This window comes from Bos indicus x Bos taurus, chromosome 26 (assembly GCF_003369695.1).
Source record: "Bos indicus x Bos taurus breed Angus x Brahman F1 hybrid chromosome 26, Bos_hybrid_MaternalHap_v2.0, whole genome shotgun sequence".
Taxonomy (NCBI): Eukaryota; Metazoa; Chordata; class Mammalia; order Artiodactyla; family Bovidae; genus Bos; species Bos indicus x Bos taurus.
The window spans coordinates 13,662,964-13,689,254 of record NC_040101.1 but is presented as its reverse complement, the minus strand read 5'-3'; the positions used below and the strand labels follow the sequence as shown (position 1 = coordinate 13,689,254).

Here is a 26,291-nt window from a genome sequence, read left to right as displayed (position 1 = left end):
ATACTTAGTTTTTACCAAAAGGCAAGACCATCATAAATGACACTGAAGAGTCATAGATACCACAAAGGGGCCTGTGTCAGCTCCTAGGTTAACATTCTGGAAGGCTCTAATCACCAGAGCAGCAGTCCGTGGACTGTCAGTCAGATTACCTGTACTGCCAGGCTCAAGGGCAGGTGTACCTAAGAAAGGCTTTTTCTTTATTGCTGTAAGAACATCTCACATGAGCTCTACCCTCTTAACAGATTCTACGTGCACAATACAGTATTGTTAACTGTAGGCACCATGCTCCACAGTGGATCTCTAGAACTGACTCATCTTACGTAACTGAAACTTGACAGTCCCTGCAAGCTACCTCCCGCCTCCCGCCTCCCGCCTCCCGCCCAAGTCTTGAGCTGTGGTTGCACATCACACGGGCCCCGCATGCCCCTTGGCCAAGTCAGGTTTTGATTAAACACAAGATCATCTGTGCGTGAAGTAAACAAGTACACTCTGCACTGTTCTGATGATTATGATAGTGGTACATCAGAAATAGGGATGCATTGGACTTCCCCAGAGATCCAGTGGTTTAGACTCTGTGCTTCTAATGCAGGGGGCACCAGTTCAATTCCAGGTAGGGGAACTAAGATTTCACTTGTGCTGGTGCAGTTAGAAATACTTCTTAATTAAAAAATAGAGATTCACTTACGAAGAGACTGTACTAGTGGCCTGCAGTTTTTTTTAAGAACCAGTTACTAACATTTGGACATCATATTTCACATAAGAATGTGTATTGTCAGTCACTGAGACCATCAGGTTTAGCAACCCTGGCCTCACGTTCATTTCTGTCTGGCCACCATGAGCTGGGGCTGAGCAGTTCAGTTCTCCCACACCGCCACTATTCCCAGTAACACCCCCTTCTCCTGCCCCTGGCCTGCCTTCTCCTCCACCACATCTATCCGGCTCTATAAACATTTCAGTTTACCAGCCCTGCACCAAGGTTGTGGTATAAATGAAAAAGTTTGCTGGGAACTGTAAATAACCATAATCTCTGTCTCATGCACTTTTCTGTCATTCACCAGAGCATGAGAGAATGTGACATTGTAATAGTGACCATCTTTACTCCCCTCCAGTTTTTTTTTAATCATTTCCAAACTTTGGTTCTATTATTAAAAAAGTGGACCATATCTCACACTTAACAACACACCACTGAATACCTCTGAGACAGAATTAGATTTCATGCTTCCTAGTGACTTTTTAGTATGTCTAACAGATGATGAAACCCTTGAAATTTCAAGAATAAAATTTTAGGGGTATAAGAACAGAATCAAGCACTTCTAGTTCATGTAATTATAGGTATATAAGAATGTGGCTTGTAAACATTTGTACAATCATAAAAATGTGAAAATATGACTTCTGTGTTATCATGTAAAATCATTTAGGGGGAAATGTAGAATGCTGGGCATCCTACAAGCTTATTAGTTGAAAAGCTGAACAAAAACATTTCTGAGAGGCACTGCAATAGAGCAAACCTACATGGAAAATAACCACTTCAACAGAATAACAACTCTCTACTCCCAAATTACCCCAAATATCTGTCTCAGAAGACTAAGGAAAATAAATGTGAGTGCTAGGGACAGGCAGAAAGGGGAATGACCTGGAGAAATACTAGAGGAGGTGATGAGATATATTAAATGGACCTCTAAAACTGAGGACAGCTAGGGGTGAGGAAGGTATTCTGTCTGCAGAGAACCCCCTATTCCTTACCTTCACAACGACGACGTGTGGATCACGTCTCATCTAGAATACAACCACTCAACATACTGCCACACCCAGCATCATCCCACGCCCTTCGATTCCTGCTGCCCTTGGATGGCATTCCTGCTGCCTGGGATGGACAGGTGTCGTATACCTGCACTGCAGGCTGAGAAGGCTGGAAGTGGGCAGGAGTTAGTGGTCTTTACCAGGACCTAGACTAAAAACTGGTGAGAAATGCTACGGGACGGCCAACTGTAGTCTACTGTTGCGTTCCAGAAGTAGATATTGTTAATCATCTTCGATTTCCTCTGAAAGCTTGTACAGTCCTTACCTTAGAAGGCTGTTGTGAAGAATAATGAGATAATGCATAAAGAGAAGGCACTCCGTACAGGTCTCAGATTCTATACAAACACTCAAGATGTAATTTTCCACCAAATTGTTAAGTTCTGTCCCTGTGAGGGGATGATGTATTTATCTATGAAGGGCTGCTGAACAGTGTCCACGCTGAGGTATAAGCCACTCTCTCAATGACTTTCCAAAACCATTTTCATAGTGAAACGAGTCTGCAGGTATTATAGAATCCTTGCTGCGACACATCAAATGATAAGACATCCAAGTACTGCATTTTTAGAAGACAAGGAGGTCTCATGGACAAATGCATATTCATGCTGTTCTATCTACAATAAGAAATTATGACAACCAGATCAAGATTAAACACTTTTAATCAACTATAATAAACCAGTAATCATATATATTATATAAAAATTCTGATTCATGCATCAGATTACATAAATTACACAACTGTCACATTATGTAATGTTTACATACTTTTCAGTTTGTACCTGCAAAAATGTATACAAGTTATTAGAGCATTTTCCTTAGTAATTGTAATACTCCTCAGTTATAAATAATGCTAGTATCTTTCAAATACCTGCTAAATATATACATTTCTAGATCTGCAGCATTTTTTTGTACCTCAAAATACAAACCACCTAGAAGAGTTAAGATTATAAGCCCAATGTATCATTTGTTACAGACTTCAGTTCCATTATAAGAGTGGATTTTTTGACATGGAAAATAAATGAAATAAAATGTCAACTCTAGTTTAATGCTTGAAGAGCTTCTACACTTCTTATTAAATACATCAGAAAACCCTTCATATGCAGATTAATTAGTTAAGGTGCTACCTATTGCATATTAAATACTTCCAATGAGTGCATCTGGATTATTAAAGTTATAAATCTGTGAAAATGGGGGCTTTCGGTGTGGGCTGACAGACCCTTCCATCTACAATCATGAGCCAGCAGCACTGCGATCCTTCTCCTTTCACTTCAAAGAGATCGAGGAAATGAGCATGCTTCAAATTTCACTTACACACGCGAGGGACACCAACCGTATCTATAAGACATATGAGCACACAGACATCACAAAGTTTCACCTTGTTTTGCAAATCCAGGGTAGGCTGCTTTTTCTAAAAAGCTACAGAAGAAAATAAAAGCTCGAGGGTAACAATTAATAGATATATTAAAGGCAGCAATTTTTTTCTTTTTTTTTTTTTTGAGCTCTCTTTGCTGAAGAACAAGCACTCTTACGAGGGTGGAGGAGTTGGTGAAGGATGAGAAGAAAGCAAGTCTGTGACTAACGAGCTGAGTTTTACTTTAGGTTTCCATTCATGAAACCCCTTTAAATACAGGGCAACATTTTCACAGCTGGAAAATTACAACAAAATCTTCATTTGCTGTTAAAAGCAACAGACATAGTTATGTATAATCTATGGATATACATGAATACGTGTATTCATTCATGGGAGGATGGCAGAACTAGGCTCGATGCAGAATACAGCAGCAAAAAGCAATACTTAAAATTGAGTTGTGAATGGGGGACACATTATTTTATATACAATTCTAAGATTTACTCCCTGGTATTCAATAAATGAACTTGAAGCCTAAGTGGTAGGAGTGTATGTTCAATACTTTGAAGCTGAACTTTAGAATTTGGAAGGGAGCTGGTTGTATAACTACACTATTTAAAAAATATTAGCAGAGGCATTTTTAATTACATTAACAGAACTGTGTTAGCTTAAGACAGGTTTGAGACTATTACAAACACTGCAATTAAAAAAAGAATCCTCTTTTTTGTGGAATATTTTTGAGCATGTCTTTTTTAAGCATAAAAGCAGAAGTAATCTCTGTCTATAAGTCTATTGTGCTGTGCATTAATGAGTATATATGTTTTATTTCCATGTCTAAGTTACTAAAAAAACATACCATTTTAATACTTAAAAGTTACAGTTTGGAAAAATTAACCAATGTGATCTTTTGGCCTTTTTTCTACAATGCTAGAAATTAATACTACTCCACTTGCACTTCCACTCACAAACACAGGAAACACTGGCATGTTTACTCAGGAACTCATTTTTACTTTTCGTTTTTAGTTCATTATATTGACGAATTGATTATGAAAATACAGAGTAAGTCTGACTCTAGGTCATGAATGAAAGAAAGTTCATAAACATCAGAAAAGAATATTTCAGGCAGTGATAAATGCAGATTCAGTTTTCAATACAGTTCTTGTCTCAGAAAAAAAGATAAAAATATTGCAGTTATAGCCAAATCATTCACCAAGGATAAGTCTAATCCTTAACAGTTTTCACACAGGCCAAGATTCTCTCCTTAAAAATGAATTTCCTCATTAAAAAAATAGTAGTCCCTGAATCATACTTTTTCATGAGCTTTGTTTACATAAAACATATCCCCAGTACAACATTGGTATCGTGGGTCGTTCTATAGAAAGTAAATTTGGCCAAAGCATATTAAAATATCTGCAGATAATGTCATAATACTGAAAACACATGGATTCTAATACTTTTAAAAGTGTAAGAAGAGCCTCAATTATACTAAAACTAAGAATTGTGCAACATTTAACAAATGTTAACTAAAAATGGCACCATGTTAAAAAATAAGAACTACTAAGACCTCAAATGAGAAAATAAAATTTTACACCAGACCGTGAGGTTTACTACAGAAATTTAGAAGTGAAGGAAAAAGTTGGAAAGAGCTATTTTTCCTTCTCTTTTTCCTATTAAAAATTATTTTTTGTATTAACATTTGGGATTTTTTTTTTCAGAATTTCAAAATTTGTGCTCTCATAGGAAAACTAAAGCAATTCAGAAAAATACAAATAATAAGGAATTTTAGCTTATGAATATAAACCTGGCCAAGTATTATCTGATTCAAAATATTAAAACTGAGCAACAATTACATGTGCTTTGTTATTTAACTCTCAATGAAGTCTTAGTAGAGACAAATATTAGACAAAAATGTATTTGGTAAAAGATTGGGGAATACATGTCTCCGTGTATACAGGTGAACTTTTCATTGTAAATTTCCTTTAGAAGAAACAGATTTCAGTATTACACAGTATGTATTTCAGACTTTTAAAGTTAAAAAATGAGCAGCAGATGATTAGTAAAATTTTTATATCACTGTTTTTCACTTTAAAGACTAATTTTGTACAAATATATAAAGAAAATTCATGAAAGCGGTCAACATTTTGGGGGAGCAGACTTTAAAAAAAGTTGACATACAGTTTTGTGAAACTGATTTATTTTTAAAGGGTTTTAAGTATGTGGAACAGTATAAATTGTCATCCTAGTAAAGATCTGTTCTAAGAACTCACCCCTCCTTTAGTAAATCTTACTGTGGTTCAGAACCCAAATGCAACCATCTGTTCCATTATTTATGTAACTTGAAACCAAGCCTAATTCATCATTCCTAGAATTTGCTCATTGCTCTGGGTTATCAGGCATCAGAATGATCACCTACTCCCCCCCGAATTATCTTCAGATACAACTTCCTAATATTTCCTTTGATAGTATTTTAAAGACATTCAAAATCTCAACAAAACAAATCACATTTGCTTATCTTCTGCTTAAGGCTTAAACAAAGCTCAGATATTAAGACAAAAAACTAATTAAAAAAACTCATGCTGTTGTGAAGTTAATGAAGTTTCCTAAAATACATCATTCTTTAAAAAGGGACTTTGGGTCATTACTTTGGAAAAAGAGAAAGGATCTGATGGTAGAATAATATATAGTAGCAGCTTATTTTGAAACCAAGGTTCATATAGTCAAGAGTGATTTGAAGCAGCTTCTCTATAACAAACCATTTAGAGTATTAATAGCAATGCTGATTTGTTTTGCATCGACAGAGCACACATGTATTTCCAGATTAAGAAACCCTAATTGGTATCCTATAATTTTAGAGGCAACCAGTTGTTTTTAAATGTTCTAAAAACACACGTATATATGAGGTATATGCACGTATTTTACATACAAAGATACATGAACATCTAGATATTCATGTACACATATGTGTATATAAAATATGAAACCTTTTTTTTTAGTAGTGTTTATAATGATCAGTACTCCTGCAGCTAAATGTCTATAAATTGACTTCTGAGAAACCAACCACAGTTTCAATTTTGCTTTACGAGAAACCTGTTCCTGAGGAATACGTCATGTACTTCTGAAGATACTTCTAGGTCTAAGAGAGATTAGTGGGCCAGCACCAGCACCTAAGTGAATCCTAAGGAACGGCTTATTCACGAGAATCTGGCCCATTTTCACTTTAAAGGTTTAAATTATTGAGCTCACTTCAAAGGTCACTCTTGATAGTCCCTGCTAATATTTACAGGTGAAATCATTTTTCACAATGAAGGAGAGTACATAATGAAACCTGATAGCGTGGTCTCTTTTTCAGTACCAAGCTTTTCTATTTTTCGTCCTCTTTCTTCCTTCCTTTCTCCTTCCCTCCTCCCGCCCCTGCCCCCGATTATAAATGCAGTACCACTGGCTTGTTAAGTATTGGAGAATTTGCCAGCTTTCCTGGACGGCTCGTAGGGCACTCTGAGAATACTGGGCGTCTCCTCCATCACCCTGACCAGGAGGTTGTCGATGTAGTCCTCCAGCTCCCGGATGTGCGAGTCCTTCCTCCTCAGGAGCTCCTTGTGTTTCACCAGCTCCTGCAGTACCTCCTCGTAGGTCAGACTTCGATAGCCTGCAGTGGCGTCAAAGGGGTTGCTCTCCTAGAACAGGATGAAGACGGTCACTTCAATAGAGTATCAGGGGCAGATGATGAACTATTTTGAACTTCAACTTTTTTCAAACCCTCGTCCCTATCCTTGGCAAGAACCCGTGTGACAGTTCACAGCGTGTCTAGCCAGTTCTCCGGAGAAGGCAATGGTACCCACTCCAGGACTCTTGACTGGGAAATCCCATGGACGGAGGAGCCTGGTAGGTTGCAGTCCATGGGGTCTCGAAGAGTCAGACACGACTGAGCAACTTCACTTTCACTTTTCACTTTCATACACTGGGGAAGGAAATGGCAACCCACTCCAGTGTTCTTGCCTGGAGAATCCCAGGGACGGGGGAGCCTGGTGCGCTGCCGTCTATGGGGTCGCACAGAGTCGAACACGACCGAAGCGACTTATTAGCAGCCAGTTCTCAGGAAAGGACTAGAGCAGATGTACCCACGCCTTGATTACAACTCTAAATTCTTCTAAAACCATTTTTTACACTGTGTACAAATATCCTAGTGTTAATAAATGACCATATAATTTAAGATTAGATTAACAAATAAAATGTTCTATAATAAATATAATTTAAGAAGACGAAACCAAAAGATCTGTAGGAACCAACTGTAGGAAATATAAGAGGCTATTGAAAACTAGACCTTTGGACACTTAGTTCTCATGGAATTGCTTCCACCCAACTAGAGTTTAATGCTATGCCTTTGCCTCTTTATTGAAGATGGTTGTAAGAAACAGCATTATCAACTCTGCTTCAGATATTGGTTATGAAATGTGGCTGGTGTTCAGAACTACTATATACTATTATATAATGATATTATTATGTAATAATAGTATATAATAATAAATCCATGGGCAACCCTTGCAAGAAGCTCCATGGGATAACTACTATTTTAACTTATAGGCAAATAGACCTTTTCCTCCTCTGAGAAACTAGTTTATTTTTCTCCTCCCAGTACTAAAACCTGTATAATTTATTTCCCTTTTTGCCCTGGTTGTCAGGAAACTCAGAGTTCCACCCCTATCATGCTAACAAGATTAGTATATCTGCACTGTCTGCCACTTCACTTATTTTGTTTAATCTTATTCTGTTGGTGAAAATTCTTTTAACACAAAGGTAAAACATAAGCCAAAAAGGCACTGATTAATGTTTATTATAAAGCATCCTAATATTAATAGAAAGTATTTCTCAGGAATTTCATCCAAAAAGCACTGTATCATCATCTATTTAAAGTGTGTAATACTGAGATTTTTCATTATGCAAAATGTAAAGTAGCAATCTTTATGGCATTTTATATATACTTCTATCACTACATTCAATGACTGGAATTGGTGTTCATCACTTTCTTTCCAAACATTTCCTTTTGGCTTTAAAGAAAATACACTAAAATCCTGAGGAAATGGACCTTGCTCTTAAGGACTAACAGTATCTAATCTATTCAGTAGAGGACTGAGAACCAGGACCGATAAATATAGATAGGTCTTTTTTTTGTGTGTGGTCATAGAAATTAAATTTGTATTCATTTTTTAGGCTCTATTTTAATTTGCTATGCATCCAAGAGTTTTCATCAGTAAAGTCAAAGTGTAACTTTTCATCCCCTTCTCCCCCAGCCCTGTGAGTGTGCTGCACCAAAGGCATAAGCAAGAGCACAGGTGCCAGTATGTTTGTGTTGGCCAAGCACACTCCCTTCTCTAGCTAGGATAAAAGCAAAAAAATATTCTGGGCTGAAAACTTCTCCAAGCCACAAAATCCCTAAGGTGTTTTAGAGAAGACACAGCTTGCACTAGACCTTCAAAGATTCTGGAAGGTACAAATGCATATGGCAATCTCAAGCAGTGGGCTCTGCTTGTTCAAAGGAGGAAACAAAGCTCAAGGCCCAGGGGTCAATAAAGGTGATCAGCAGAGTACGGCTGGGAAAGAAGGTTCAGGGCAGGGCACAGAGACAGACAGAGGTTGAAATGGTGGGTTCCAAACAGGCCATCAAGGATGTCTAATGCTACCAGACTTAGTGCTATGGGAAACAGAGCCTACTAAAGGTTGTGGAAGAGAGGAAAGATGAGTAAAGCTAAATTCTAGCAAAATGGTATAGCAGTGGGTAAGACCATTTGGAGGGACCATGATTAGTTACAAAGTTATTTAACAGTATGTGGTACAGGCATCCTCACTTGTGTCTGATTCTTTGTGACCCCATGGACTGTAGCCCACCAGGCTCTCTGTCCATGGAATATTCCAGGTAAGAATACTGGAGTGGGTTGCCATTTTCCTAGCCCAGGGGATCTTCCCAAGCCAGGGATCAAACTCGAGTCCCCTGCATTGGCAGGTGGATAACACTGTGCCACCTAAGAAGTCCCCACTTAATAGTACAGACACAAGTTAGTAAGAGTCTCTACTAGATTAACAGAATAGAAAGGATGCTAAAAGGAAGTAAGTTTAAATTCTGTTAAACATATTAAAAACAGTGTATTTTACCATTAGAAACTGGTACAGATACAACTTTATGAGTTGTACTATTTTTGTCCCCCAAACATTTCAAAATATTGTTTTACTACAACTAAAGGACAATTCTGGAGATATGCCGGTTTACTTTGTAGTTTCTTCTCTTTCAAAGCAATTAACCTTTTGTTAGAGTAAGTACACACACATATTTATAAGTTTATCTAATTGGTCATAAGTAGTCTAGAGATATAAAAGTTATAATTTTCTAAACACATTCTTATTGACATTTATTACACTACGCATGTTTCTGAAAAAAAAAAAAAGGTAAGAAATACTGTAGAGGTAAGTATATTTAAAACATTAATTGAAAATAAGCTACTCTCTTACTTTAACCAAAGTAATTCTGTACAAATTTGAGACAGAAACCCACATAGGTCTCACTTTTCCTTCTCTCATAAATGAGACGTTCTCCAAGTTCCCTTTCAACTCTAACATCTCCTGGTCTACAAAGTGATTTTTCTGAACTGCATTAAAAAAAAAAAATAATGTCCAACTAATGTGATTTCATTTTTCTAATACAACATTTACTGAAAAATAGCAGTTCTGAGAACTGCAGGGATTAATGAAATTAAACTAAATGAGATTCATTATCAATTGATTATTTTACTTTTTTTCTTAATTTAACATAGTAATAGTGTCAGATTGAGCCTCTCTTAATCAAATTATACATTTATGAACTGATTTCTCCAAATTAATTAAGTGATAATATACACTTAGAAAATCATTTATATTGTTATATTTAACACTATACCAGCACTACCAGAGAATGTAGCTAAATTTCTCTAAAATGGGGATTAAAAATATCAGCAAATTCTTTTATTTTGACATAAGTAGCTTAAATCATGCCACGATGCAAGTCAATCTAAAATTTAATCTCTCAAAATAATCAATTATTATCCCACAATATTGTTTAATACTTTATAGCCATAATCTGAAATATACAAATCCACTAACTGGCTTATTTTTCTCTTCACAATCATCTTGGAAATACACTTCTGAGCTTTTCAATAAATTTTCCATTTGTCCTTTTATGTGAAAATTTTACCCCAAATTTCTTTATCAAGTTTCTATGCCAAAAAAACAAAAATCTTAGAAACACATGTACTATAAACTATGTTCTGGAAAATAATATAAAATAATTAAAAAGTTTTATGCCTAGCTCCAGATTTATCTTGTATTTGAAAATCATGTAAACCTAATTTTAAGCATAAGATTCTTAATTGACTAAATATACTCAATAAATACAACTATCTTTCTGTTTTTTATATAATTCCAAATAAAATAAAGATAAATGCATACAATAGGAAATAAAAAATATTTTCTAGTTTCAAAAATTATTTTGCTTAAGAACTCTCAGGCAAATATAAAAATAAATTATTTTTTCAAAAGATACCTTCAATACTATTTTTGGAAAAGCTAAAATTGAGAAATCTCCAAACTGGTAAAGACTCAAATAACTTAACACAGGCCTCCTAAGTACTCAATATTTTTCCTCTAGCACTCCATATAGATGGCACATATGTTTTTAAGATGTCTTCTTATATTGAAATTTAATGTAAATTTTTCTCCTCTATTCCTCTTTCATAACCAATCTTTTTTATTACTACCTTACCTCTGTTAAAAATTTCCATACGCAGATATAAGAAAATAGGTATTGGGTGAGAGAAAAGAATTACTACATGAAGCTTTTTAACTGGAATTTTAAATAACTGTTGTGCAAACGACTTTGAGAATTACTAGTGATCTATTTTTACTTTACTCATAGTCTAGCCTCTTAAACTAGGAAATGTATATTTTTTACAATATTTAAATTTCAACAAAAGCAAATTATCAAGACTCAAAATAACTGAAGATTTAAAGAAAGGTTGTCCTGGTAACCAAATATTGGTGGGGTACTAACTGACATCCGAAGCAACTAGAGGAGAGAGAGAGAGATAAGATGAAGGCTTGGCATTCTCTGATCATCTCATTATTGTTCTAATGAGGAACTTTGCTCTGGGAATATCATCTCAGCTACTTTCACATCTTTTGTCCTACTCCCTTCATCTCCCTTTCAGTTCTTAATTAGGCCTTAAAGAGCTCACACTGCCCTTTCAACTGGCTACTGCTCCTGTTTAAACACTGCGCTTTCACAGACAGGTGTTGGCACCAGCATGTAAGACATACAAACTTAATTACAAAATACTACGTCCAGAAGGGGGAAAAAATATAACTTAGTGCATGGCTATTATTGGAGAACTTAATGTAAATTACTTCAAACATCTTATAATCTTCAACATAAAACTTGTTCAAATACTTTTTTTCAACAACGATCAGTAGGAGGATGAGCTTTCTCCTCTTAATTGTATCTTGCAGTAAATTAACAACACCTAGTAATCCTTTAACTGTCATTTAGAATAGTTAGTATTCCAGAGAAAAATAATCACACATCAAGGATTCTTTTATCACCTTTAAATCCCTTAACTAAAACAATTTTCACATTTTATTTCTTTAAAGAATTCTAAGGATGCTTTTGCAGCAATAAATTACAAGATTTGGAAAAGTACATTTACAAGCACACAGAAGTTGTAATTAAGGTTACTTAATAAACAATAGCTGCACATTCAATCGATTTTTTGATGTTGCATTTTGTTTGAGATTAAGTAACTGCCTGATAGAATTCATTTTACTATCTGATCAAAGGCTGACTTCATATATTCTGACGTTTCTTGCCAGAGTGCCATAATATAAAGACTTGAGTATTTATGAAACATCAAAACGTACAAATCATTTACATAAAACAGTGAAAACACAGTACAAAGTCCTCTGCTTCTATAATGTTTCCTACCATTTTAAAGACAACTATGTTTAGAGTGGTTTACACAACACTATGGTTTCTTCTAGGCCTATCACATCACAGAAAATTGTGATATGTTACTGCTTTGAAAAATTCTTATTATACATCTGGATCACACACGTTAAGGACAGATGGTTCAAACAGCAACCACCAGCCGCTTGGAATAAGAAAGTTACTCAGTGAGAATGTAGTTTCCTACCAAGACATGTGCCCATATTTTAGAAAGTAACTTATTCTCTAGGTTTAATATAGTATTTAGAATTGACTGAACATGTTACTGAACCTCTGAACAGAGATGGAAAACTGAACTTGAAATAACAATGAAATGAACTTAAAATATCTGAATAATCCTTGCAAAATATGCGAGTTAATTTAGCAGGTCGATACCAAGTCTGTTAACATATTTGGTTTCATTCTGACTTAGAAGGTAAATGTCCTACAGGTTCTTTCAAACACACTTTCCTGGTTAAATGGATCTCTTGCCAGGAAGCTTTCCCTATTGTTAAATATTAACAAGCAGTTTTATTTTTCCTTCAATCTTAGTCACAACAATAACAACAAAATGCTAGTTTTCTCCACATGCTCTTATTTCATAACTATTATAATGCTGACTTTGACATATAGCTTTCTTATTCATATTTAAAGAGCCTGCAAACAAAATCTGTATATTCTAAATGAACTTCAATTTTAACTAAAACTGTTTGCTTATACTTCCATAGATCATACCTAAGTCATACCCTATGGTATATTTTGTGTTTCTTCTTTCTCTGCAGATTATTACGCTAAACCATAATCTGTAGGTAACGGAGGGATTCACGGAGATGGAGGCCTTTTTAAGAATGTGCCGCAGACAGCCAGCCAGCGTGTGGCTTGGTTTTTGGTAATTCTTAAACCCTCGACACAACTTACCGGAATCTTCCTGAGGTCCTCATGACTTGTCGGATTCACATGAAAACTGAGCAATAAAAGACAAGCATAAATGTTAAAAGCTTATCACAGTCCATGTGGGAGGAAACATGAAAGCAGAACATTTCAACCAGCACCGCAACAACAATTTCTAAACTCCTACACCACCTGGGTGACTGACATTTAATCCAGGATGTAAAAGAAAAACAAGATTTACGCAACATACTATACTTTTAAACTTTGAGGGAAAACCCTTCAGTTAATACTAGAATTGAAGAACTGTATCTTTAAATACGTAGTTTCTAAACATGTTTAAATATAAGCAAATTTACCTAGTCAGCTACTTTATAAAATTAAAGTTTGTAATATTATTATTCATTTAATACACATGCACATACCTTAGGCCTTCTGAGATAAAACTAAGGAGACTTAAATAAATTTAGGGTGGGAAGCATGTAGAATGAAAAGAGTTGAAGCCATCTTTTAAAACAATTATTCCTATAGGTGTTAGAAAAATTAACCTTTAAACATTTTCCTATCAAGGAGAGAATGAATTCAGAGCTGTGTGAACCATTTCTGTCATTAATGGATTTCTAAGTAGCTGGTCTTCAAAATTTAAATACCCAAATGGACCAAAACAAAATGGATTTCTTCCATGCAGAGGATGAAAACATCACAGCTGAATGTTATAATCATTTTCCTCTTTAACACGTGTCCATTAGGAAGGGGACTGCAACCAAAAAGAAGCTAAACTTCAAAGCCATCTGCTGAGTAAATATTTCATCGTTGCTATTCAAGTTTAATTTTTACCCAGCACTTAATGACTATTAGCCATCAGAACCTCTACAAAGCATTAATGTCCTAGGAACGTTTTTAATCCCCACAGCCCCCACAAAAAGACTTCACTGTAAAAAGTATATATATATATATATTTATTTATTTATTTTTTCATTATCTGTGCAAGTAACTGGAATCCTTTGAAGAAACTCACTTTGAAAACTTTTGACTGCATGCATGAAAAGTCTGGGCACAGAAAAATATCTATTTTCACACGGAAAAATATCTATTTTCACAAGTATATGTCCCAAGCTGTAAATCCACAGGGCATGTGTGCATGTATGACCACCTTGAGAGAGTTTCTCATATATCCAAGGTTTCATTTGTTATGACTAAAGGTTTGTGGTAGTAGCTACCAGAACTGGTTGCTGACCTCTTCTGCCTAGAACTCCTGTGGATAAATTTGGCATCTCAGTAGAGCCTGGTGACATGGTAGGGAAGATTGAGACATGTTTTAAATACCAACGATGCACCATTTACAGGCCAGTTTGGCTGACACATTTTCTCATTCCCAGTACTTCACTATCTTTATGGTGTTCTGTGTGGTCCCAGACTGGAGTCCCTGTACCGGCAAAGCCTCAAAAGTCTGACAAAAAAGTGGCTTAGAAGAAAACAAAAACAAATCCAAAATACATCATCATGTGTACCCCTAGGCCCACAGTGGCTCGGGAGCAGCTGATAACACATGTGGTTCCCATCCTCCCCGGTTTCTGGGCCAAGGAGGTCAACATCAGGGACCTCAGGACTCTCTCTTCTTGCCCATTATCTCAGTGTGCTGTTCTCTGATATGTCAAGAAACGCATTCTGCGGTGGCTTTCTCCATTCGACTGTGATACTCTGGAGGACAAACTGATGGGCTGACAGCACACCACAGTGGTTACAGGCAGAGAGGTGGTGGTGTGAACTCAAATCCTGCTTTTTCCCTTTACACACTTGCCTTTGAGTGTGTCTGGGTTCCCTCATCTGTAAAATGGGAATGCTAACAGGAGGAATGCAACAGTCCCATGTAGGACTCTTGGGAAGATCAAATGAGATGATCCCAGGTAAAACACTCAGCACCGTGGCTAGCAGACAGCACATGTTCAGTAAATTAATTTATTGAATGAATATTTACATATCGCTTATACTGTGCCAGACATTGTGTTTAATAATAAGCACTTTAACCAAAATTAACTCATTTCATCTTCATAACCCTTAAGGTAGGTATGATCTTCATTTTCAAAAGAAGGAAATGAGTCACAGAGAGGTTAGGCAGCTTCTGGGAGGTGGTACAGGAGGTGAGTGGTGGAAGTGACACAGGCCTAGCCCTGTTTTCTGCTCATGGATCCACTTAGTGAGCACCGGCTACACCGGTGAAGCCCTGAACACACAGGGCTTGAAGCATGAGACACACAATGTTTTGAGTAAGCACACAGGAGATGTGCCCCTGCAGGCGGAAGAGAGCACTCCTGAGTTAAATTCCTGGACCCCCTAGAGGAAGGAGGCATTCTAGTGCAGCAAATTAGCCAAGGAGCATCTAAGTCCAGGAAAAAGTAGGACTTAACACTGCATGAAAGATAGGCTTGGCAAGCCAGAGAAAGAGCACAGGGAGGCCCTGTATTGTCTGCTACTGCAGGACACCAAGGAGACCAGCACACAGGCAGCAGGATGGGAGGGAGCCCGTGAAGGGTAGTCATGTAGGGGATGAGGCCCCTGGAGCTGATCCACAGAGCAGCAGGTCACTTCTGACGAATTTCATCTTTCATAAATGCTACTAGATGTTTCATAGGGGTTTCCCTGGTGGCTCAGATGTTAAACAGTCTGCCTACAATGCAGGAGACCAGGATTCGATCCCTGGGTTGGGAAGATCCCCTGGAGAAAAGAATGGCAACCCACTCCAGTATTCTTGCCTGGAGAATTCCACGGAGAGAGGAGCCTGGCGGAATACGTCGATCCCATCACATCCTTAAAGAATAAACAGTATTACAGCTGTATAAATCTCATTACATGTCTCAGGAATGCATTATTAGACTAAGAAATAGAAATGCTCATATTATACTTATTGTAATAAAAGTTTTAAAGGAACAAGACATTTAGGACAAAAATTTTACCAAAATCACAAAGCTAATAGTATGTACAATCCAATGGCACTAGCCTATGGGATGAAAGTGAAACTCAGAGACAACCTGCAAATGGTCTGTGAATTGTCAAGAATGGTCACAACTGGAAGGGAAGGAGGTGTGGAGTGCAGAGAGCCCTGGTCTTCGCCATTGTACCTGTGTGTAACCTGAGCGTGCCCACACTCGCGGCCCAGGCAGCCATCTGAGGCCAGAGCTCTGGGACTTGAGGCCAAAGCTCTGGGACTGGCCATTGTCTGAAATCCAAAGGCAGAACCTGTCCCCTGTGGTCGGCTTTATATTCACAAACTGACGTGTCAAACACACGACCAACCCAGTCATTCACAGCTGCCTTTTTTGATCTGTCCTTAAGAGGGGAAAAAGAGTTAACTGAACTGGATTGAATTAGCCTGGGGAGAAATAAAATGTCTCTATTTATCGACTTGTGGCGCCGATTTGTGATACCTTTCCCCTTGCACTGCTATCCTCGTGTCAGACAAGACACTGAGGAATATAGGCTGGCTGCTCAACTGAGTTGTTGACAGGTTAAGGAAAAGGTTTTTTAAATCAGGTGTTAAAATAAACAGACATGCTCATACTGAAAAGGTCTTACACAAATTTAAACTTCACAATTCAAAAAAAATTATTTTTCAAAATCAGGACTATTAAGGTGGCAGCAGGAGATTTTAAAGTACCTTTAGACCGATAAAAACGTGTTTAAATTCATAGTTTAAAAAATGTTTTAAACTAATAAAATGCTTTACGTTAACATTCTGAGGTTTTTAAGTTTAATAAAAGCTTATTTTTTTATCTTGTGGTATTCCCAAATTTTAAAGAATTTTTAATTCACAGTACTCAAATATATTTCAAGGGATCACTACTGTCTCTTCAATAACGTCACAAAAATTTACTTTGAAGTTAGGATAAATACGGAGTAAGTAAATTAGTGAAACTTAAAACTGTCCTTCAATTTCTGCTATGGACTAGCTTCCCACAGATAAGCCAGAAAAGCAAACCAACGTTTATAAAGTGATAAAACTACAGAAATCACTAAGGCATTTGGCAGTGACCTGAGTTTTTTTCTTTATCATTCCTTTTCTCTTTTTAAAACTCCTTTTGTTGTCTTTTGGAGTGAGAATACCTAAGAAAGGGCAGATACAGTTAACAGTGAAAAAGTTTATCAAGACAAAAACAAAACAAAACCAAACCCACAGAACAAAGATCTATTAAAACTGATTAACTAGCTGCCTTGTCAGTGTAAGACAATACAAACTGTGGAAATCCCGGCTCTAGAATTTTATATCTTTCAAGGAGAAGTCATATAACAACACTTGAAGCTCTTCTGAAGGCATTTAAAAACAAGTATTATTACATCTTCCACAATACATCTTTCCAAGATGTGTTTCTCTGGAGTTACAAAGCTAAGTCCATTTTAGCCTACAACTTGACCCATTTTGTATTTAAGAAGTGAATTCAACTTATCTGCAAAATTCAGGAGGTGTCCTGCTTGTCTGGGAGGGAGGGTCAAAGAGAGGAAGGGGAGTAGAGGAGTAACTTTCTTAAAAACGCCATTTAATTCCTGACACTGTACAGGAAGTAAGTACCACTTTACTGCAGAACCCCTGACAAGAATTCTCTTCAAGGGAGGGTACCCTAATATTGATCTTCCTGTTTAGTTGAGAGAGGGGGCTCTGCAGACCTGGAGCTTCATTTGCGGGAGAGATGTAGTTCTGGGGGAGGGGTGTAAACTGAGAATTATAATACAAACCCTTTAATGAGTGTGAAAAGAGGAAAAGTAAAGTATGCCCTTTACAGAGAAGCAAGGGCAGGAAGTAATGGCACTGGTCAAGCCACAACTGGGATCACTGGACTTTAACCATGATACCAGGTACCTTGGAGAGCACGTTACACGCTACCCCACTTAATCCCTGAACATTACGGAAGAGGAAACAGGCACGGCCAAGGTAACAACAATGCTCAAGGTAACACGGTTACTAAGGGGCAGAGTCAGGATTCAGAGAAAAACAGCCAAAGGTCACCATCCGAGCTCTTAGTCACAAACTGCACCTCCCACACAGGGTTCCACTGGGAGCTGAGAGAGGCGGGTCTCAAGGCAGCCAGCACAATTCCTGAGCATTCTTCCAATCAGAATGACTGAGAAAAGTGCAAGACCCAGACATTCTTACAGACAGAACAAAGGCTGCAAATTAACAGGTACTGAACTTCTTTGTCTGTCCCCTCTGAACTCCCCCGCTCCATTCTGCCCATCTCTGCACCCAAGATGGCTGATCGCTGGAAAGTTCGTCACCTGGGCCCCTCGCCCACTGGTTTCCAGCTGTGCTTGACCACTGGGAGATACTTGCAAGAGACTGGAGGACAGAAAGAAGGGGTCTCAGCCCCATGGCACCACAGCTCTGCCAGTAGCTTCTGTACAAACAGCCACAGCTGTCCCTTCACACTGTGTGTGGCAGTCCCTTCCAGACACGGCAGGTCCCTAGTGCTACAATAGCCTTCCTTGGTGTCCCAACCCCAGCCAGCCCTCCATACGCGGTCTCTTCATTCAACTTTCTTCAATTACTCACTTTGAGTGTGTCATCTGTTTCCTGCTAGGAATTTAACTGATGTAAGAATACACAATAAACGCCATACACTGTTCACTCAATAATTTAAAATAAAAAAGAAAGAAAACCAAACTGCAGTTCTGAAATGGTATAACTGAAGTGACTGGGATTTGACTACTACTACTATACTTTATTATGGCGCCTCCCAATATATAACACATTTTCATGAACAGAACTCCTTTAAACATGTTTCCCAAGGAACAGGAATCCACACACTGGAATACAGTCTCCCACAGTAAGATCTCATAGGCGAAATCCCATCTGATCATCGCACCTTCGGATTCTCCCGCTCCCTTGCTCCTATCGGACCCGCTCTGTGGACCCCCAACATCCCAGGTGTTTCCTAATCCGTCTGCATTTACTCACCCCTCTCACCAGAGCATACTTAGCCCATCATCCCTCAGATGTTTCCTCACTTTCATTTTGCCAATCTCTAACTCCTCCCAAGCCCCTCCTGCCGTCTTTGTTACTTCACTGACTCACCTTTGTAACTAACCTGAAACACATCCTCACCACCGCTTTTATGAAGGTTAACAACAAATCACTTTTATTTACAGCAACAGCCTCATTCTCTTTAACCTCTCAGTTCTCTTTGAAGAGTATTCTCTCTTTCTAAGATCTGTGATCTGTGATGGCCTAAATTTTCTCCTATGTTTCTGATTACCTGTCATCTTCCTCATTCTGCCCTAGGTGGAAGACACTAGCTATTTCTAAAGGTTCTGCTTTCAAACTTCTTTTTCCACTCTACCTTGGTGATTTCGTATCTTCCCTCTACTTCAGCTGCCACCACTATGTGGACTGATGACGGCTGCATCTTTAATCTTCAACCACAACTGCTGTATCCTTTGTAACAATACCTCCTTTACAAAAGTCTGTTCAGTCTCAGACTGGGTATATTACTTGCGCCTCAAAGTTGTCCCTAGCCCATCATCACCTTGACTCTTCTATCAGTTCTGTCTGACTTTCCTCTTCTGGTACAAAAAGGTGAAGTCTTGCCTCAGAGGCACCCCTGACTCCAGCCTTCAGCTTGCATGCCTCATCAGCAGGCAGCCAGCTTCTCCCCACTCAGCTTCTGGACGTGGATCTCTCATTGTTTCCTTGCTACTCATTTCCAATGTTGGTTACCCTTCTGCTCATGAGACCACATGACAACCTACACTAAAACAGCCTGGACCACAGTAACAGCTTCCTCTCAGGCTCTACCACCCTCCTTCCATCCCATCTAGCTATGCAACAGGCGTGGGTAGGATATTCTAAAGCTCAAGTCTAACCTCGTCATCCTTCTTTCAAAGAACTGGCCTCCCACGTCCTCCAGGACAGTAACAAAATTTCTTAGCCTGGCTTTCAAAGCCTATTGTGCTTAATTATATCTTTTCAAACTTACTGCCCACCACTCAGCACCCAGGTACAACCTATTAAATTGCTCTACATTTCGTATATAATTTATTCTTAATTAGGAAACAAAAATTTCATTACCTATTTCAAAAAATTAGGATTAAAAGAGATTTAAAATGGAACATTTTTTTAAATGACAAAGTGCTAAATCCAATGTAAATTGTATGATCCTAGATACAGACCTTACATCCTTCATAAAAATTAACTCAAAATCAATCACAGACCCAAATGTAAAGGACAAAATTACAAAACTCCTAAAAGATAACACAAAGAAAATGTAGATGATCTTGGGTATGGTAATCATTTTTCAGATATTACACTAAAGGCATGATCCATGAAGAAAGAAAAAATTTACAAGTTGAACTTAATTAAAATTAAAAACTTCTGCTGTACAAAAAAAAAAAAACTGTTAATAGAATGAAAACTCAAGTCACAGACTGCGGGAAGATATATGAAAAAGATATCTGATATAAAGGACTGTTATCAAAATATACAAAGAACTCTTAAAAGTCAACAATAATAATCCGATTTAAAAACAGGCCAAAGATTCCAAGAGATCTCATCAAAGAAGACATACAGATGGCATTAGGCATAAAAAGATGTCCAACATAAGCTACCGAGGAAAAACAGACGCAAACAACGAGATACCACCACACACCTACCGGAAAGGCCAAAACCCGCCACAGCAACAGCACTAAGGCGGACGCAGGTGTGGGGCGGCGGGAGCACTGACCACACAGGCCAGCCCCTGCGCCCGGTGTCCACCCAGAGGAGCCGAAAATCACGTCCACACAAAAGCCTGCACGCAAATGCCTGCAGAAACTTCATTCCTAACTGCCAAAACTTGGAGGCACTCAAGATGTCCTCCAGTAGCTACGTGGATAAACTGGTACGTCCAGACAGTGGAATACTACCCAGTGCTAAGAAATGAACAGATAAGCTCTCAGGTCAGGAAAAGAACGTGGAGGAACCTTAAGTGCACGTCACTAGGTGAAAGGAGCCAAGCTGAAAAGTCTACACAGACTGTACGATTCTGACTATGTGACCTTCTGGAAAAGGCAAAAACTATAGAAAGAGTAAAAAGATCAGTAGTTTCCAGGGGTCGGGGAGGAGGGACCAGTCAATAGGCAGAGCACAGAAGATTTGTACAGCAGTGGAAATACTCCATATGATACTATAAAGATGGAGGCATGTCATTACACATTTGTCAAAAGCCACAGAATATAGCACACCAAGAATGAACCCTAATGTAAACCACAGACTGTATAGTTCTGATGTGTCAATGTAGGTCCCTCAGCTTTAACAAACATTTACCACTCTAGTGGGGAATGTTCATAATGGAAGAAGCTGTATCTGTGTGATTGTAGGATGATACGGGAAATCTCTGTACCTTCTGCTCAATTCTGCTGTGATCTCAAACTGCTCTATAAACAATTGTTTTTTAAGTCTGCATTTTGGGTATTTATCTTAATCCCTGAACTCTCTATTCCTTTCTACCACAGGCTCCTTGAAGAAAGGGAACAATATCTCAATCTTTTCAGTCCAAACATCTGACACAGTACCTAGGGTATGGCAGATGCTTAACAAACGTATGTTGAATAAATTAATAGCCAGTGCTTAATAAAAATTGAGCTAATAATTGACTGAATAAATAGGTGATCAATAAAGGCTTCAACAGGAAATAATCAAGTCCCCAAAGAGCAGAGGAAATCAGTTTTCTCAATAATGAAGATCACTTTGATCTAGACCTGAGAGCGTATTACTCGGGGGGCGGTTCATTCTTTTTAAGATATAATTACTCTGATACTTAAAACTGTCAATATGAATTGAAATAAGTTTCAAACTGGTGACTTCTAATAAAATCCATTCCACTAGCCAGTTTACCAACCAGGTCTACCACTTTGGGTATTTGATCACAATACAGATTAAATTGAAAATTCTCTGGTAAATCCTGAAAACAATTTATAGAGGTTCAATGTTAAAGGAGTTCAAAGAATGTTAACAATTCCTTTTATAAAAGCCTTTAAAAATGAAGTGCTGGTAGAGAGATTCCACTAAAAAACAAAACCTTCGGCACATTTCAATTATGTCTATTACACATGCAAATAGGGCTTAAGAGTCAAGGTGCAACTCAATACTGCTTTTTTCCTTTCTTTTGAAGGGGGAGTTGGGGGAAGTGAGTACCAAATCAAATTAATGTTACTAGAGATTAAAATACTCCATTCTCTCTCCTGGGACTGGGCATGCACACTGATACCTGGATGGCAAAACAGAACCTAACACATAAATGTCCGTGGGGATTAACAGTAATTTACTTATTATTATTCTCACAGGGTATCTTTTATGAGATCTCGTAGGCAAGATAATTAAGAAATTGTGGTCAGTGACACCACAGATCATGGACAGCAAACTCAGACCTAGCTGCTTCTCTATCATGGTATAGAAATCTCTATGTTATAAACAAAGTCCTAAAACATTGAGGACTGAAGGATATCCATGAAATTAAGGCATGTTTCATCAAGAATATTATGTTTGATCAAGTTTAACTTATGGTTTTTTCCTGGTGAAAAAAGAATTAGTTATAAATAAAATGTAGTTAAACTGAATAGCAGACAACAAAATAAAAAAACAGTCGATCAATTTACGAATTTCCAAACACAAGCCCTATGAATTCTGAGAGTTTGCCATTTCTTTAAAACTAAGCTTCTCAAACTCTGTTCTCGTTAGTATTCTGCCTGATGCATGAGAATAAATGTGACAACAAGCATAGATTGCCTTGACATCTAAAATTTAACTTAAAAATTCAGGTAGATTTTTACATTTTATTCCACACCATAATCATGTTTGTCTTAACACAAAAAAATCTTTTCTCCTTAAATTTTGAGGAACCTTGTCAGTCTGGGAAATTGTGTTGTGATTATCCTGTTGCTCTGAGTAGACCGTGGCCCACTGTCTGCCATATATTCACTGGAGTCTTTTTGAGGGTATGGGGAACGGGTAGGAAGCAAGTTCTGTTTACTCTGGAAGCCCAACAGTGAAACTGGGCAGGAGTGATGAGAACAAGGCACCAGGGCCCTTCACAGGGCCAGACCCAGCACAGGCTCTCTCTGTGATCAAGACCAACCCAGCCTTGATCAGCCTTTTCCTGACAGGCTGAAGACAATCTAGGCAGCGGTAACTCTTCCATGAAAGAGGGGACAAAAGCAAGTTGGCGCACAGTGCCCCTGGCCAAAAGTACCACAAGCTGGCTCTGCACCCACGACAAAGCCAAAAACAAAGTCCAAGTATTAGCTGCTCAGTGTGACTCTTCAACTCTATGGACTGTAGCCCACCAGGATCCTCTGTCTATGGGATTACTCAAGCAAGAATACTAGAGTGGGTTGCCATTTCCTTCTCCAGGGATCAAACCTGGGGTCTCCTGCATTGCAGGCAGATTCTTGACCGTCTGAGCCACCAGGAAGCCCAAGTTCTGGAAAAGAAGCCTTGGCACCCTCTGGTCACCAGGATGGCCTCCAATGTTCAAGAACATCCTGCAAGGGGTTGTGGCCAGAAAGCACCTGCTTCCTTAAACCATCATCTCTGCAGAGCTTTCAAGACGAGGTACACGAGGCCACTGGACTTCCTGGGGCCTCTCCACAGGGTGACACAAACCCCAGGCTCGGTGTACGTATCCTCCTTGGAAGCAGAGCTGCTAGGGTGACTGGGAGATTCCTGGCTATGCTACACCTTAGGCTGAAAAGCCCAGCCTTAAGAAGTCTTGGCAAGTTAAGAGCTGGTTTTCTAGGACTCTAACATTGTGTAATTTTGCCAGAAAAAAAATTATTGTTCCATGTAAAAATACTTTCTAGCCTCTTCTTCCCAACAAGAACTTTTAAAAGAAAATAACATTTATAAGACAAGTACCCACTTACTTGGTTAGAAGGGATATACTACTACCTGTGTGAATTTCCTAAGGCAGGGAAGCCTTTTCCCAAAGCAGACTCAAAACTTTGAGGAGTTTTCCATAAGCAGCAGTTATCCTTCTTACTCTGATAGCTTTGAACAATTTAATTTGAACTCAGTCATGTGAGTTTAGAAAAACTCATCAAGCTTTAAGGTTAAGCCACAGCTTAGATATTTACCCTGCACTGTTCTTATTAGTGTTATGTAATAATTTCTGAACACGGGATTATACACTGCCTTCAAAGTCATAAATTTTCTACTTAAATAGGGAATATTTTTACTTAATTTCAATGTGGTACACAGTTTATTTCATCAAAGATTATTACTGAACATACACATTGAAAAGAATTTTTATGTCTATTTCTTTTTACCAAATGTATGTTCTTTATCAGTCAGCGAAAAATATGAACTCCTAAGTTCTTTTATGATTTATGATTTTTAAAGCTGAGAATATAGTTACTTGTAAATAATTTAACTTATTTAAAGCAATCGTTACTAGATTCTATAGATGCTTTGTAGTAAGACCACAGCAAGAGCTACCATTTCCAGCTTTACCACGTGGCAAACCTACCTTTAGCACTTTATGGTGCCTAACATCACGTAATTTCTTCCATAGCACCAAGGCTGTTATCCCATTTTACAATGAGGCTTAGAAAGGCTAAGTAAGGTCAGACAGCTATTCAAGAGACTCAAATCCAGACCTGAGTCCTAAACCTGAATTCTTGATACCTATCCTATACTTGCTTTAGGATATTCTACTATGACTATATTTATACTTTTACATAACACTGAAAAGTCCTCTGGTAGAAGTAGTTAATCAAATATATCTTATGACTCAAACATGAAGTTATATCTGGTATGATCTCCATTTTTAATTTATTTGGGAAACTTAATTTCTTTGAAAGTGAAAAAATCTACGTGAAACAATATATTGTACACCTCAAGTAAACAAAACATGTGATTAACCTGAATATCCCCATTCCCACACCAGGCTCCATAACAAAGAGGCTGTTATTCTTAACGCAGAGCTGCTGCAGGGCACTCACTAATTGGCTCCTGGTAGCCTAAAGGAGCAAACACACTTCCTCAGGAACCTACCAGGCAGGGAACGACAGACTGAGACGAGACTCCAACTAGAAAAGCAATGGTAAAATTACTAGGTAGTTAGCAGACAACTAAAGATAAAACAGTATATAGTCACTGTTATAAAACATTCTTTCAAAATGCATCTCTCAATTTTTAAAATAAGCTTCCTTGCTATGTACTAAAAACTACTCTGTCTACTCATTCCCCAAGTTGAAAAATCTCGTTCAGTGGTCAAGAACAAAAGTTCAAAGGCCTCTTCCTTGAAGAAGCACTTCCCAATCTCTAGCAAGCTCTTCCTCCCTTCTCATAACAAACCGTATTCTACACAGTTCACTCGGCCTGGATTACTGGTCACTGCTTACACGTCCCACTCCCTAGCTTAGGAGGCTACTTGTAACCTATGAATCTCATCTTCACTCATCCACCTCCAGCCCCCGTAGAGTTTTACAAACATGTTTGTTGAAATGACCTTTAAAAATTGGCAATTTGAATTAAGTTTTATTCTGGGTAAACTGACCCATGTAATTGCTATTAAGTAGTATTAGCACTTTGTCAGAAAGATATCTAAGCTTAAAATAAATATATAAAATACATAAAACATTTTTATTTGTTGTACACTATATTTAAAGTAGTTACATAATACTGTACTTTAATATTTATATTGATTTGAATACATTTACATTATAATTATTATCTGTTATATGATGTGTGTGCATGTGCGCACGCTCAGTTCACTAAGTCATGCTGGGATCTTTGCGATCCCATGGACTGCAGCCCGCCAAGCTCCTCTGTCCATGTAATTGTCCAGGCAAGAATACTAAAGTCAGTTGCCATTTCCTCCTCCAGGGGAATCTTCCCCACCCAGGATCGAACCAGCATTTCCTACATCTCCTGCATTGTCAGGCAGATTGTTTTCCATTCAGTCACCTGGGAAGCTTCTGTTATATAATACTGAATTGTATTAGTATATCAAATCAAAGATAATTTATATTTAAAATATAAGTTCAAGGAGACAAATGTCAAATGTCTGAATCCTAATATTCTTAGAAACTAGCTAAATGCATATAAGGAAGATGATTTCCAAATCAAATTAATTGCTTCCTATCAATTCCAAATCAAATTAATTAATTTCTATCACCAGCAGCTATTTAAAACACTCTGGCCACAGGTAACACTACCACCACATGTTAAATATATAGAAATAGCACCTGTATTTAAAAAATTAAAGCTTTATTGTTATGAAGGGTAACCAC

At 37.9% G+C, this 26,291-nt stretch overlaps 1 protein-coding gene across 1 annotated transcript in view; it reads right to left on the bottom strand.

Moving 5' to 3' along the window:
* Window positions 1–2,438: 2,438 nt before the first annotated feature.
* The window catches only part of RAB11FIP2 (RAB11 family interacting protein 2), a 43,467-nt gene continuing 19,614 nt past the window's right edge, over window positions 2,439–26,291 (bottom strand). Inside the window, exons 4-5 of the mRNA XM_027529515.1 lie at window positions 13,065–13,110; window positions 2,439–6,819 (exon numbers count right to left, since the gene is read on the bottom strand). Coding sequence (XP_027385316.1) covers window positions 6,592–6,819; window positions 13,065–13,110 — 274 coding nt within the window. The 3' untranslated portion in view covers window positions 2,439–6,591. The remainder of the gene's footprint in view (window positions 6,820–13,064; window positions 13,111–26,291) is intronic.